The sequence below is a fragment of the Miniopterus schreibersii genome (genome assembly GCF_964146895.1).
Source record: "Miniopterus schreibersii genome assembly, chromosome: 19".
Lineage (NCBI taxonomy): Eukaryota > Metazoa > Chordata > Mammalia > Chiroptera > Miniopteridae > Miniopterus > Miniopterus schreibersii.
Window position 1 is genome coordinate 29,271,546 of NC_138119.1, and position 16,193 is coordinate 29,287,738.

The window sequence follows — 16,193 nt, forward strand, 5'->3', positions numbered from 1 at the left end:
TGCAGAACTTAAACCTCCAACCCCACAGGAATTTTTCTCACAGTCCCAACAGCTAAAGCAGTTCTGCTCAGATTACTCTTGTTACAATGATATTAGAAGAAGCTGAAAATATTTTTAGCAAAAAATGCAATTCTGATAGCACACTAATGTAGACACATTTTTAAAAAAGGCAGCATGCAATACAGAGTGCAAATAAAAGCTGTACAAAGTACGTAAAGAGTGAGGAGCACCAATATGTTCAAGGAGCATGTTTATTTACGCTTTCTTCGTAGACTGAAGAGCTGCGTACACACTAACGCCACCTAGTGCAATGCTAAGAACTAAAAGAAAGCAGAAAACAAATGATATGTAACTCTAAAAACTATTACCAAAGTTCAAAATCTAGCACAAGAAATTAATGTTGGCTACATTTCAGTGGGCAGCAATATTATTTTATTTAAGCACATGTACATTCATATTCCATCTGGACTCTTCACTGTCTAAATGCAATTCCATGGACTCACTTAAACAGTCCACGGTAAGTCAGAGAAGAGTCCTTTCCTAATTTAGAAAAATATCCAAAGCATATTTGGGATGAAAACTCATATGACTAGACATATTGAAAACATATGTGTTACTTAGGGTTTGTTATTAAATGAAAATATGGAATATAGAAGAATACACAATCATGAACATAAGTAATATGTCATACAAAAGGAGGCTTTTTGTAGACTGTTTACTTAATTTAAGCTATAAAAACTGTACAAGCTGAGAAATCATTAAAAAATCATGCACTTTTCCACAGTAATATTTTAAGTGGTATCTAAGTTTGAGACACTTACTAACTATAAGAATAATCAGAAACATGAGAAGTCCGACACCTGAGAAAAAAATAAAACCAGTTTGAAGATAACTGAGCGCATGTGGGTCTCCAGGTGGCAATTACATTTTAATTCTGATCAGATCATCTATAAACTACTTGTCAATCTAGTTTAGTGTGACTGCTAGTGCGTCCAGCGCATTTTGATCACAGAACCCTTCTAATCGAATTCCAGGCTTAGGGTCTAACTTGTGAAACTCCTAATAGGAACCTCACTTGTGATTGTTCTGTGCTGTAGCAACCCTGCCAGGTTATAGAAATAGGAATTATTATAAAAATTAGGAGAGATTATGATAAGAATTAGAATTTACTAGATCAGAGGAGAATTATTTTAAGACGTACTGTCCCATGAGAGCTGGTTTAGTTCAGTATTCAGTCTCTTGTTCTTATGATTTTGTTAGGAATTTCATTTCGGTTGTTCCCCAAAAGTGTATCTGTGGAATGTCTTTAATGAAGTTCTATCAATTGAATAGACAGACCTATCTTGCAGTCTAGACAAATAATGTGTTCTCTATCCTTCCTCATGTACCTCCACCCACACCCCCAAATTAAGACACAATCTTAATTGCCAAGAACATTCTAAGAATGCAAATGAAACACCAGGACATATGGACAAATTATGCATAGAAACTTAAACATGCGTTTTGGGCTGCCCAGAGAGCAAGAAATAATACTACAAAATCTTAAATCTTAGAAACCTTGTTCAGAAGTATCTCTGCTTCCAAACTGCCATTATTTTTATTAAATTTGTATAGATCAAAATAACCAATGTCATGTTTATCTCAGCTCTTTTTATCTCATAAAAAATTATCAAGTGTTTAATGAATTAAATGGCTTTGGATTTACTGGTACAGTGACAGTTTGACCACAGTGTTCAGAGGGAAACCATAACAGGCCTAAGGTGCATTTTATAAAAAGACTAACCTTACTAAACTACTCTAACAAAAAGAAAAGGAATACACATTTTTCTTCATTTAGTCAACAAAAATCCTGATATTTCATTTAACTGTCACCACTATACTTGACCCTTTCCTTTAACATGTATTGTGTGAACTATGTGAGCCTACATAAAGTGTGATGCACAGCCTGTTTTAGGAAAAAATAGCCCAACTTAGAGTACATTAAGGCTTGTGTACACAAGGTTTGAATAGAAAGGAAATTTATTTACAAAGTGCCATTACAAAATAATACCATCACATGGAAAGCAAGTTAGGTTTTATATGTTTTAACCTACAAATAAACACATCAAGTTGAGAAAGTTACCTCACCCTACTAGGAATTCAATTTGAGGGACCTCTTAAAAACTGTATTATCTACATGTGTCTCCATATTACTGCTTACATGTGTCATGGTATCTGCACTATTAAAATAAATACAAATGTCAATTATTCCATGACAGGTTGTTTCTCCTCTCACTACAGATAATTGAAATATAGTATTTCCATGTAGAACTCTAAGTTCTCATAATGGAGTGTTATTAATAACCAAAATAATACCTGCTTCACTGCCCTTAGATTGTACTTTTTCCTTGCTTACGGGACATGCTAGAAGAAGAAAAGGGGAAATAATTTTAAAAAGAAGTGAAAAATATTAAAGCTTACAGACTCCTAAATTCATAGGTTTTGATTTTTTGCCTTTATACATCTCTTATAATTTTATTTTCCTCATATGAAAAATATTAATATTTCTCATTTAAAGTAGTATCATTAAACATTATGAATTTATATTCATTGTCACCAGCATTCTTCCTCCTCTCCAGTAACATTTCCTGTGACAATATTCTGTGGTACAGAATGCAAATTTATTATTAGTGTAGCCTCAATATTAGCCTATGGATTCAATGTGATTCTACTTACAATTAAAACATACAGAAGGGCTTAATAAATGATTTAGAGGTTATTCTCTAATGCAGAGATTTTTCAACATAATAAGGCCCATTTATGAAATACCCATAGCTAACATCATACTCAGTGGTGAAAGACTGAAAGTTTTCCCCTAAGATCAGGAACAAGACAGGATGACCGAGCTTGACTAAAAGTTCTAATCAGAGCAATTAGGCAAGAAAAAAAAGCATTCAAATTGGGAAGGAAGAAAGAAAATTACCTCTGTTTTAGACGACATAATTTTTTAAGTAGAAAACTATAAAAGTTACATAAACATGCATGCACACACACTCACTTGTTTGAACTAATAAATAAATTAGGCAAAGTTGCAGTCTACAAAATCAACAAGTAAAAACGAGTTGCATTTCTATACACTAACAATGGGCAAACCAAAAGGGAAATTAAGAAAACAATTCTACTTATAATAGCATGAAAAAAGAATAAAATACTATCCTGAGCGAGTGTCAGTTGGTTGGAGTGTCGTCCTGTACACCAGAAGTCTGCAGGTTTGATTCCTGGTCAGGGCATAAACCTAGGTTCTGGGTTTGATCCCTGGCAGGCCATGTACAGGAGGCAGCCAATCCATGCTTCTCCCTCGCATCCATGTTTCTCTGCCCCACCCCCTTTCCTATCTCTCTCAAATTATTAAACACATCCTTGGTTGAGAATAAAAAAAAAAGAGCAAAATACTTAAAAAGAATCTTAATCAAGGAGGTGAAAGACTCCTCCACTGGAAACTACAGAACGTTGCTGAAAGAAATAGAAGATGATATAAATAAATGAAAAGACATCCTGTGTTCATGCACTGGAAGACTTGGTATGGTTAAGATGTTGATACTACACAAAGCAACCTACAGGTTGTATGCAGGCCCATCACCATCTTGAATATGCATTTTGCAGAAAGAGAAAAATCCATCATATAACTCATGTGGAACCTCATGGGACTAGGCATAGCCAAGACAATCTTGAAACAGAAGAGCGAAGTTGGGAGAACTCACCTCTATTGTAGCTTCTCGAAAGCTACAGTAATCAAAACACAGTGGTGCAGGCAGAAATTCAGACAGGCCCATGGAACACAGTACGGAGCCTACAAATAAACCTTTGCTTATATGGTCAAATGATTGCATGGAAGGGTGCTAACAACATTTAATTGGGAAAGGGCAATCTTTTCAACAACTGGTTCTTGGAAAACGGAGTTTCTACACACAAAGGAAGAAATTTCACCCTTATCTTACATCATATGCAAAAGTGACTTCAAAGGGGACCAAAAATCTATACATGAGAGCTAAAACCATAAGAGTTATAGACACAAACACAGAGGAAGCTGCATGACGTTGGATATGGCAACGGTTTTTTGGATGTGACACCAAAAGCATAGGCAACAAAAAAGTAGACAAATTTGACTTCAGCAAAATTAAAAATTTTATCAATGGTCATTATCAATAGAGTGAAAAGACAATGCATGGAATAGGAGGAAATATCTGCAAAGAATACATCTGATAAAGGATTAACATCCAAAATATATAATGAACGCCTAAAACTTAGTGACAAAAAAAACACCCCAAGTCAAAATTGTGCAAGGACTTGAAAAGACATTTCCCCAAAAAAGATATATAAAACACCACCAATAAGCACATGAAAATAGGATCACGAATCATTAGGAAATGAAAATAAAAATGACAATGAGATACTACTTCATACACATTAGGATGACTAGTACAAGAACAACAACACAAATAACAAGTATTGGTAAAGAGGTGGAGAAATGGGAACTGTCATGCACCACTGGTGGAAATAAAAAATATGGCATGCACTGTGGAAGATAGTATGGCTGCTCCTCAAAAAGTAAACGCAGAATTACTACATAACAGCAATTCTACTCCAGGGTGTATACCCCCAAATTTGAAAAGAGGCCTCAAACAGTTACTCAAATGCCATTTTTCAGAGAAGCATATTCAGAATACCCAGAAGTTTGAAACAACCCGTGTCTATCATCAGGTGAATGGATAAAATATGTGGTATGTACAAACAGTGGAATGTTATGCAGCCAGGAAAAGGAACAAAGTTCTGGAACATGCTACAGGAGAGATGAACCTTGTAAACGTTATGCTACGTGAGGTAAGCCAGAACACATTTTTCTAAGTGAAATAAGGCAGAAGTGATTCCACTTCTATGAGGTCCCTAAAATAGTCAAATTCAGAGAAAACTGAATAGCAATTGGCAAGGATGGGATGAGGGGGAAGTGGAGAGTTGTTGTTTAATGGGTATAATGTTTCATTTTGAGAGTTAAAAGTTTTAGGTACGAAGAAGCGATTGTTGCACAACAATGTGAATGTACTTAACGCCACTGAAATGTACACTTAAAATGGTTAAAATGGTAAAAATAACATAAAAGTTGATCTACAAAAATTAGCATAGAGAGTGGCTTGAACATTTCTGAAAAGGAAGAGTTCTGCCAGATATTAAAACATATCATTGTACTAGAGTGAAAAGTCAAAGATTTGGTGTTGGGACAGGCATGGACAGAGTTCAAGGGAACAGAGATACAACTATAAAACCCATGAATTTCATGTAAGATAAAAACTGGCACTTCAAAACTTGAAGAGAAGGCTAGATGTATATACCACTATACATTTCAGATGTACCAATCACTTAAGTGCAAAGAATGCAATCAGAATATGGTTGAAATTTTTATGTAATTTCAGCATGGGCAGATCTATAGCTTTTATAATGAAGACACAGCACACATAGACATTGGTGAAAAAAATAATACATCTAGCTACCTACTAATGTAAAACTTCTGCACATATAAATGACCACTGATAAAAAAAATAGTTAAATAAATATGGTATATATTAAAGTCATTAAAAGGGTAGGGCTAAATCTAAATACAACCCCAATCTAAGACAGTAGAATTAACATTATTAAAATGTCCATACTACCCAAAGCAATCTATAGAGTCAATGAACTACCTATTAAAATACCAACAGAAGGTTGTACAGATCTAGAAGAAATACTCCAAAAATTTATATGGAGCCAAAAGAGACCCGGAGCAGCTGTGGCAATCTTGAGAAAGAACAACAAAGTTGGAGGGATCACAATACCAGATATCAAGTTATACTACAAAGCCACTGTAATTAAAACAGCCTGGTACTGGCACAAGAACGGGCATATAGATCAATGGAACAGAACAGAGAACCCAGAAACTGACCCAACCCATTACACTCAGGTAATATTTGACAAAGGAGGCAAGAGCATACAATGGAGTAAAGACAGTCTCTTCAATAAATGGTGTTGTGATAATTGGAAAGGTACATGCAAAAAAATAAAACTAGACCACCAACTTACACCATACACAAGAATAAACTCAAAATGGGTGAAAGACTTTAATGTAAGTTGTGAAACCATGAAAATCGTAGAAGAAACCATAGTCAGCAAAATCTCAGACATCTCTTGTAGCAATATGTTTGCAGATACATCTCCTAGGGCAAGGGAAACAAAGGAGAAAATAAACAAATGGGACTGCATCAAAATAAAGAGCTTTTGCACAGCAAAAGGAACCATCAACAAAACGCAAAGGGAGCCCACTGTATGGGAGAACATATTTGCCAAGGATATGTCTGATAAGGGTTAATTACCAAAATATATCGGGAACTCATACTACTGAACAAAAGGAAGACAAACAATCCAATTAAAAAATGGGCAAAGGACCTAAATAGACACTTCTCCAAGGTGGACATACAGATGGCCAACAGATATGAAAAAAGTGCTGAAAGTGACTAATCATCAGGTGCAAATTAAAACGACAACGAGATATCACCTCACACCTGTCTGAGTGGCTGCCAACAAGAAGTCAATAAATGCCAAGTGCTGGCGAGGGTGTGGAGAAAGGGGAGCCCTTGTACACTGCTGGTGGGAATGCAGACTGGTGCGGCCACTATGGGAAACAGTATGGAGGTTCCTCAAAAGATTAAAGATGGAGCTGCCTTTTGACCCAGTGACCCCACTTCTAGGAATATATCCCAAGAATCCGAAAACACCAATCACAAAGAACTTATGCGCCCCTATGTTCATAGCAGCTCAATTTACAATAGCTAAGACCTGCAAACAGCCCAAGTGCCCACTAGTAGATGACTAGACAAAAAAACTGTGGGACATTTACACCAGGGACTACTACGCAGCTGTAAAGAAGAAGGATTCCTTACCCTTTGGGACAGTATGGAGGGGCCTAGAGAATATTTTGCTAAGCGAAATAAGCCAGGCAGAGAAAGACAGGTATCACATGATCTTACTCATATGTGGAATCTAATGAACAAAATAAACTGATGAACAGAATAAATCCAGAAACATAGATGCATGGAACAGACTGACAAATCTCTGAGTAAAGGTGGGGTAGTGGGTGGGGTATGGAGAGATTAACCAAACACTTACATGCATATATGCATAACGCATGGACACAGACAATAAAGTGCTGCAAGCCTTTGGTGAGGATGTAGGGGCCAGTGGAGGGGACGGGTCAATAGGAAAAAAAGGCAGCATCTGTAATTCTTTCAACAATAAAGATAAAAAAATAAAAAAATATCTAAACAGCATGATTCCAATTCTGGTTAATTACAACAAGAACAAAAACACCCATAAAATATTTATATCTATACATATAAGGATGTTAATGTACAAAAACATACAAAGACAGTTAAACTATTAAGTGATTAACTCAGGAAACAAAGTACAGAAACAGGAGACTAATATTCAGTATACTTTTGTAATATTTGAAATTTTACAGCTTTTCATTTGTATACTACTGATATAATTAAAAATTATAAATAGTAATCTCTATCCAACCATTTATCAAATCTTAAAAGAAAACTAGTAAAAATAAGGTGATGAAAAAAATCATAGAAAAAAAAATGTTGACTTCATGTTAAAAGGGCTTTAATTTATAATGAGTTCTGACAAATCAACAAAAAAATTTTTAGCAACCTAACAGAAATATGAGCAAAGAATATAAATATATAAATGAGGCCCAAAAGAAGCTCAGCTTTGTTTATAATCAAAGAAATGCAAATTAACACATAACATTATTTTTTATGCATCACCTTATGAAGTTCTTATTTATGTAAGTAGGGAAAAGAGTTACCGAACCTTGTGTTACTTGTGAACGTGTGGTTTGAACCTGAGTAGTCACAATAGTAGTAGTAGTAGTAGTAGTAGTAGTAGTATTTCCAGGTGTAGTCACAGTAGTAGGCGCAGGAGTAGTAGTCGTGACTTCTGGAAAAATAAATTTGATTCCATTCACCAGCTTTATCTATATAAAATTAGGGATTTAATTTGATTCTAGATTTTTTTTTTTTAATTTTTTTTTTTTTTTTAAATATATCTTAGAGGAAAGGAGAGGGAGAGAGAGATAGAAACATCAATGATGAGAGAGTCATTGATCGGCTGCAGCCCGCAACCCGGGCACGTGCCCTGACCGGGAATCGAACCCTGATCACCTGGATCCTAGGTCGACGCTTAACCGCTGAGCCACGCCTGGCCGGGCTTGATTTTTTTTTTTTAAAAAGATGATTTCTCTAAATGAAAACTACGCATACTTTCCTAACTTTTCAATTTTACTTCTGGGAAGTTACCTAAATGTATCTCTACGCAAGTACATATGAATTTTGTATAAGAATGTTCACTATAGCTTTGTATTTTAGAATGGATATCCTAGAAATTAACTAATAAAAAATCATAAAAATAATGTATTCCAAATAAGCATATGTATCTTTAAAATATTACCCTCCAATTACTATCATACCACACAATTCTTATCCTTTTGCTTCTCACTTAGTAGCTCACAGATATTTTTTCAAATTAGAACAATATCTCCCTTATCATCATCATATGTTGCTACTGATTGTTTTTGTATAGTTTTCTGACAGTCCCATGAGGAATTTTGATTTTTGATATTTAAGAAGAGATCCCTGTAGTTTACCTTCTTTCTAAACATTTCTCCACAATCCTCTCTTCTTTGAAACACTGAACAGTATCAGTGTTTAATAAATCCTCGATGAATTCTCATGGTCAGCACTTTTAAAAGAGCATATCAAAAAACATAGTATCCCACAGTCGCTTACCCACCGGGGCCATGTAAGTAAACGTGGGTGGGCTCATGAGCATAAACTTCACACCCAACCTTAACGTATCAGTCCACCAAAAACCATCTCATTCCCTCAAAACCTCATAGCACTCAACCAAGGTACTCAAGGAAGCTACCAGGTTCCAGATAGAAGAATTATAAAAAGGTGTTCTAATTATGTCAACATACATAATTCCCCACAATCCTTTAAACTATTAGGACAACAGGAAATATAGACATTAGAAGCCAGTAACTGAAATTTGCTTGAGTTCAACACTCTTACCTTTAACAGGAAACCACGCCCACAGAAATGATGTTATTGGAATAAGTAGAGCCAAGTTAGTACCTTGTGTGAGGTGGGCCCAGGCTGAAGGTCTTCGCACTATAGCAGTCCCCTCTGGCCTACATGGGATACATTCCAAGACCCCCCAACGCCTGGAAACCTGGGGAGTGCTGAACTCTATTTATACCATGTTGTTAGTGTACATATATAGCTATAATAAATTTAATTTCTAAATAGGCAAGGTAAGAGATGAACAACTACTAACAAAATGGAACAGTTATAACGATATCCTGTAACAAAAGCAATGTGCATGTGGCCCCTCCCTCTCAGAACATCCGATTGCGCTGCGCTACCCCTTCTCCTGGGGCTGGTGTGAGCGGCTGCGGTGCCCGCGTGGAGAAGTGTGGGGAACGCGCCCACCAGGGATGAGTCTCAGCCTGTGGACAGTGGCGGGACAGGGTGCCATTTCAGCTGCTAGTCAGAATGGCAGGGGACTAAAGCTTATTAATTACTTGTTCCTGAAATTTCTACCTAGTATTTTCAGGCCATGGTTGTGGGTCACTGAGACCTCGGAAGGTGAAACCGCTGATAAGTGGTGACTACTGTATTGCTCTTGTCTCCTGTTTATGCTGAAAACAAAGAGAAGCCAGAGATAAAAGCACTAAAATCAGAAAGACAATTTCTTCCATCATATCAAAATAATCTCCCAAGTCTTAAGCCAAGCAGTTATCAGCAGTCCGTGCAAGAAGTCCTCCATTTCATTTCAATAATTAAGGACTTTTCCTGACTTTCAGTTGCTATGAAATTTACCTCTATTGCCAAGTAAAAATGCCCAGTAAAGAGAAAAAGAATGATTATATGAGGCAGGGAGAGGTGGGGGTCTTGTTCTAGAGACAGCAGCAATTTGCCAGTTTAAATGGTACCACACGAAAAGCACAAAACCGGTTGCAGTCTAGGAAATAAAGCATCAACCTGGATCACAAAGATACCCTGTAAAGGCGTCAACAGATCGTTTAAAAAAATAACAAAATAGCAAAGTTGATGACATAGAAAACATACGTATTAAGAAAAAAGCCATGGACCTTCCTTTTCACTAACACTAATTGGAGTGATGCTGTAAGTCAAAAATAAGCTTCCTTTAAGAGCTCCCTATATGCCGGGCATTGTGCTGCTTTAAATACATCCCACTTTAACCTTCCTGTCAACCAGTGAGGAAGGCATTCAATCTTTTTATGTATTAGTAAACACTTTTGAGGCTTACATAACACGCCCACATTTGTTCCAATGTCTGCAGACTGTGGCAAATGGCTTTAGAATCACTAGGTGTAATAACTAGGATGGCGGTAAATATGTTCTTCCTCCTTTCTTTACTGAAAAGGATGGATGAGTGTAAGTGACCAGATATTTAAAGGACTTTTAAAAAATCACCACGCATTTAAAGAATTTTGAAAAACGAAAGCAGAAAGTTTCTAAATCTGAGACATTGGAAAGTGTAGATTTAAAAATGAGAGGTGTTGACCCTGAAAAAATACAACAAAGACAGGATCAACCACCTGGTAATTATTACTTTTTTATCATTCATATGAATTATGCCTTTGGATCTTGAATTTTTTAGGTAAAAACTCCCATGCTTCAATTTACTCCAAAAAATGATGGCTATACGTTTTTACACATAAGAAATGCCCCAAACCAGAAATTTAGACACCTGTGTGATGTACATAATGTGTTAGGACCCTATGAAAACATAAATTTTATGTCGTACATTCGTCATGGAAAGGAATACAACACCGAGTTAATTACAAAAACTGTTTCAATTACTCCGTATCATCGATATTTAATGTCAAAGCAATAAAATCTAAACATAAAAGAAAAAAGATATCCTTTGTACCTTCAACACATTTTGGCAATGCAGGCTCCCAAGTACTGTTAGCTTCACAGAAAACAGTGCTGTTGCCTTCAAGGTTAAATCCCTTGTTGCATTCAATTTTAACCTCATCTTTGTACTTGTATGTTTTTTTACCAGCTCCCGAGACAAGTACCCCATTCTGGACTTCTGGAGGGTTGCATTTGACCACTGAAAAGTGAAAAAGTTCAAGAATTAATGAAAAGCTGCTTTAACGTGGGAAAGAAAAACTAGTGCAAATTAGCAATTTCCCGTGGGAACAAAGAGGCAAGGAATGCAAGGCAGAATGATAATTTTTAAATAATACTTTGTATGTGCATATTAATTCCAGGTAAACAGATATAGAGACATCTAATAACCTTTTCCTACCTAGAAAAGTGTCATTATTTTTAAAAAAAATTTTTTTTATTTTTTAATTTTTTTAAATTTTTATTTTTGTTTAAAGTACTACAGCTGTCCCCTTTTCTCCCCAATGACCCATTCCACCCTGTCCCATCCCCCTCCCCAGTCCCTCTCCCCACCATTGTCCATGTCCTTGGGTTGTGCATATATATGCATATAAATTCTTTGGTCAATATCTCCCCCTCACCCACTCACCCTCCTCCATCCCTCTGACATTCGTCAGTCTGATCCATGCTTCCATGTCATTGAATCTATTCTGTTCATCAGTTTATTAAGTTCTTTAGATTCCACACATAAGCGAGATCATGTGATGTTTGTCTTTCTCTGCCTGGCTTATTTCACTTAGCATAATACTCTCCAGGTCCATCCATGATGTCCCAAAGGGTACGAGATCCTTCTTCTTTACAGCTGCATAGTATTCCCTGGTGTAAATGTCCCACAGCTTTTTTATCCACTCATCTACTGATGGGCACTTGGGCTGTTTCCAGATCTTAGCTATTGTAAACTGCACTGCTATGAACATAGGGGTGCATATATTCTTTCTGATTAGTGTTTCAGGATTCTAAGGATATATTCCTAGAAATGGGATCACTGAGTCAAATGGCAGCTCCATTTTTAATTTTTTGAGAATCCTCTATACTGTTTTCCATAGTGGCTGTACCAGTCTGCATTCCCACCAGCAGTGTACTAGGGCTCCCCTTTCTCCACACCCTCGCCAGCAGGAGTTGTTTGTTGATTTGTTGATGGAGCCATTCTTACAGGTGTGAAGTGAAACCTCACTGTGGATTTAATTTGCATCTCTGATGATTAGTGACGTTGAGCATTTTCTCATGTGTCTCTTGGCCATCTGTATGTTGTCTTTGGAGAAGTGTCTATTCGGGTCCTTTGCCCATTTCTTAATTGGGTTGTTTCTCTTCCTCTTGCTGAGTCGTATGAGTTCTTGGTACACTTTGGAAATTAGCCCCTTATCAGATACATCCTTGGCAAATATGTTTTCCCAGACCGTGGGGTTCTTTTGTATTTTGAGGCTGTTTTCTTTTGCTGTGCAAAAGCTTTTTAGTTGGATGGAGTCCCATATGTTTATTTTTTCTTTTGTTTCTCTTGCCCTAGGAGATGTATCAGTGAAAATTCCACTATGTGGGATGTCTGTGACTTTACTGCCTATGTTTTCTTCCAGGAGTTTTATGGTTTTGCGACTTACATTTGAGTCTTTTATCCATTTTGAGTTTATTTTTGTGTACGGTAAAAGTTGATGGTCTAGTTTCATTTTTTTTGCATGTATCTGTCCAGTTTTCCCAGCACCGCTTATTGAAGAGACTGCTTTTACTCCATTGTATGCTCTTGCCTCCTCTGTAAAATATTAACTGACCATAATGGCATTGGTCTATTTCTGGGGTCTCAAACAGAGTGTCATTCTGATTACTGGTTTCCTATATGTTTTCCCATTACTGACAGGTTTTGAAAAAGGTCTGACTACCACATACAATTTTCAGGTAAGTTCAAAAGCAACTTTTGATGCTCTTTAGCTCTAGGAATTTTTAAAAATTTCATGCTGACACTGATTAGTACCCTGATCTTTTAGAAAGACAGGAAAGCCTCTTGTATTAAGGTAATACTTGAGCTCAAATGTAAAAAGTTGAAAAGAAGCTAGCCATGTAAACATATGCAGAGAGAAAGTCAGCAGGTATCAGCAACATACGAGAACTGGGATGTGCGAGAAATAGAAAGGCCAGGGGAGGTAGGGCTGTGTTTTCCAAATATTTTGGATTAGAACTCAGAGATCAAAACCCACATTTTATATTGTAATCTCACAGGCCTGAGATAAAGTTAAAACTTAATAATTAGCCTTTGTACCCATGTACTCAGGCATTTCCCATTCTCTTCTACTTCTTTGAAAGTAAAGTGCTGGGCACGACCCTCTAGCCTGATTTCAGGATCCAGCAGTGGGTTTGGCAGAATTTGGAAAAAATCACAAACAAGCAAACAAAACACTGGGCTGGGCAGTATTTGCAAGGGAACATCTTATAAGATTAAATCTGAACACTACATAGGGTTCATAATGCACAGCCTTTTAAAGCAGAAGAGTACTCTTCCTCTTTGCATATGACCTGACTTTCCATCAGGTATCTTTTCCCTTCAGCCTGAAGAACTTTCTTTAGCAATTCTTGTGTTGCATGTAGAGCAGTGACAATTCTTAGCTTTTATGTCAATATATATATTTTTTTAATTCTCACCTGAGGACTTGTTTTTATTGATTTCAGAGAAAGTGGGAGAGAGAGAGAAAGAAACATCAATGTGATAGAGAAACAGTGATAGGTTGCCTCTCCTACCAGCCTCAACAGGGGATTAAACCCACAACCTGGGTATGTTCCCTGACCAGGAATCCAACCAGCCACCATCTGGTGTGTGGGACAACATTCAAACCAACTGAGCAACACCAGCCAGGGCTTAAACTCTTTTTCTTTTTAAAAAATTTTACCTTCAGTTTTAAAAGATTTCTCCTTGACAGATTTCTGCAGCCTGTTTTATTTTTCTTTCAGTACATTATCTGATATTATTGTCTTCTTGTCTCTACAGTTCCTTAAAAGAAGTCAGCTGTCATTCCTACTTATAGTGGTGGGGCAATGTAACATGTTCCTTTTGTCTCACTGGCTGCTTTTCTTTTTATCTTTTGTCTTGAGAAATTTAACCATGATGTATTTGGTTTAATGGGGGTTTCCTGGTAAATTTTTAACAATTTATTTATCCTACTATGGTCACTGAATTTCCTGGACTTGTGGGTTGTCGTTTTGGGTCAAATGTGGATACTTTTTGGACATTATTTGTTCATATCAATCTATATTGTTGTTTCTGCTCGCTTTCTGAAACTGTTAACATGCATATTTGACTGCTTGCTGCTCTTCCCCAGGTTGTACATTTTTCTCTCTTAAAATTTTTTTTTCTTATTTCAAATCATGTTGGGTTTCTATTGTTTTGACTTCAGGTTTAGTGATCTATGTTGTGCAAAACTGCTGTTACAGTCATGATTTTAAGTTAGGTCTACTGGATATAATTTACATAGAGTAAAACTCACCATTTTAAGTGTAGATCTTGTATGTGGTTCAATAAATGTAAACACTAATCATGTAATTACCACCACTGTAGACATAGAAGAGTTGCAGTATTCTCCAACATTTCCTCATGCCACTTTGTAATCAACTTTCCCCACAACACCTCCAACCGCCTTCCCCAACTAGCCAACCATTGATCTGTTCTGAATCACTGCAGTGTTTCTTTCCCAGAGAGTGATAATGGGATCACAGCCTCTGAGTATGGCTTATTTCACTTAGCACAATGCATTTGATATTCATTTCTGTCATCGTGTGGATTAGAAGCTTATTCCTTTTACTGAGGTGAGTTATCCCATTATATGGATGTACCATGGTTGTTCAGTCCTTCAACATCTTAAAAATAAGTGGATATTTCTAATGTGGGTGATTATAACTAAGGCTGTTATGAATATTCTCAAATAGGTTTCTATATGAAGATGTTCTAATTTCCTTGGATTGCTGATTTGTATGGAAGGTATATGTTTAACGTTATAAGAAATTGCCAAACAGTGCTCAAAAATGGACATACCACTTTGCATTCTTAATGGCTATATATGAGAGTTTCCATTGCTCCATATCCTCGCCAGTATATATGATACTGTTAAGTTTTTTTCTTGTTTTCATTCTCCGCCATTTTAGTAGGTGTTTAGTGGCATCTTACTGTGGTTTTTCTTTCTTTTTTTTTTTAATCCTCACCTGAGGACATGCTTAGAGAGAGGGAGGAAGAAAGGGGGAGAGGGAAGAGAAACATCAATGTGAGAGAGAAACATTGATCAGTTGCCTTCCATATGTGCTCCAAATGGGAATCAAACCCAAAACCCAGGTATGTGTCCTGACCAGGAATCAAACCAGCAACATTTTGGAGCACACGATGATGCTCAAACAAGTGAGCCATTCTGGCTGGGCATGTCATTGTAGTTTTAAATTATATTTCTGAATTTATTAACCACATAGAGCAACTTTTCATGTACATTTTGCCATCCATATATTTACTTGGATGAAATAGATCTATTCAAATCTTTTGCCCATTTTTCTAAAATTGGGTTATTTTCTAATTATTATGTTTTGAGAGTTCTTTATATATCTTAGATGCAAGTCCATTATCAGATATGTGCTTTGGAAATATTTTCTCCTAGTCTTTGACTCACTTAAAATATCTTTACCTGAGCATATGTTTTTATTGATTTTAGAGAGGGAGGGAGGGAGGGAGGGAAGGGGAGCAGAGAGAGAGAGAGAGACAAACATCTATTGGTTGCCTCCCATATTCACCATGACAGGGTATCAAACCAGCAACCTAGGCATGTGCCCTGACTGGGAAGAGAACCCTCGACCCTTCAGTGCATGAGATGATGCTCCAAACAGCAGAGCCACACTGGCCAAGGCTTTGGCTCATTTTTTAAAATTCCTATAACCATGTCTTTTGAAAGCAGAAGCTCTGAGTTTTTAAGAAGTCAAAATTATTAAATTTTTTCTTTAAAGGACCATGCTTTTGTATTTAAGAAATCTTTGGCCAAGCCATGAGTATGTTCTATATTTTTAAGTAAAGGTGTTATAATTTTGAATTTAAGTCTAAGATATGACTTTAGTAAATGTTTGAATATGGTACTAACATGGGTTGTGGTTCCCTTTTATGGCATATGGATGTTCACTTGTGCC

General features: G+C 36.6%; 1 protein-coding gene across 1 annotated transcript in view; it reads right to left on the reverse strand.

The window, feature by feature from the left end:
* Positions 1-234: 234 nt before the first annotated feature.
* The window catches only part of LOC308548711 (complement receptor type 1-like), a 134,266-nt gene continuing 118,307 nt past the window's right edge, over positions 235-16,193 (reverse strand). The window contains exons 13-17 of the mRNA XM_081120666.1: positions 11,032-11,217; positions 7,885-8,010; positions 2,356-2,403; positions 822-860; positions 235-320 (exon numbers count right to left, since the gene is read on the reverse strand). Coding sequence (XP_080976792.1) covers positions 256-320; positions 822-860; positions 2,356-2,403; positions 7,885-8,010; positions 11,032-11,217 — 464 coding nt within the window. The 3' untranslated portion in view covers positions 235-255. The remainder of the gene's footprint in view (positions 321-821; positions 861-2,355; positions 2,404-7,884; positions 8,011-11,031; positions 11,218-16,193) is intronic.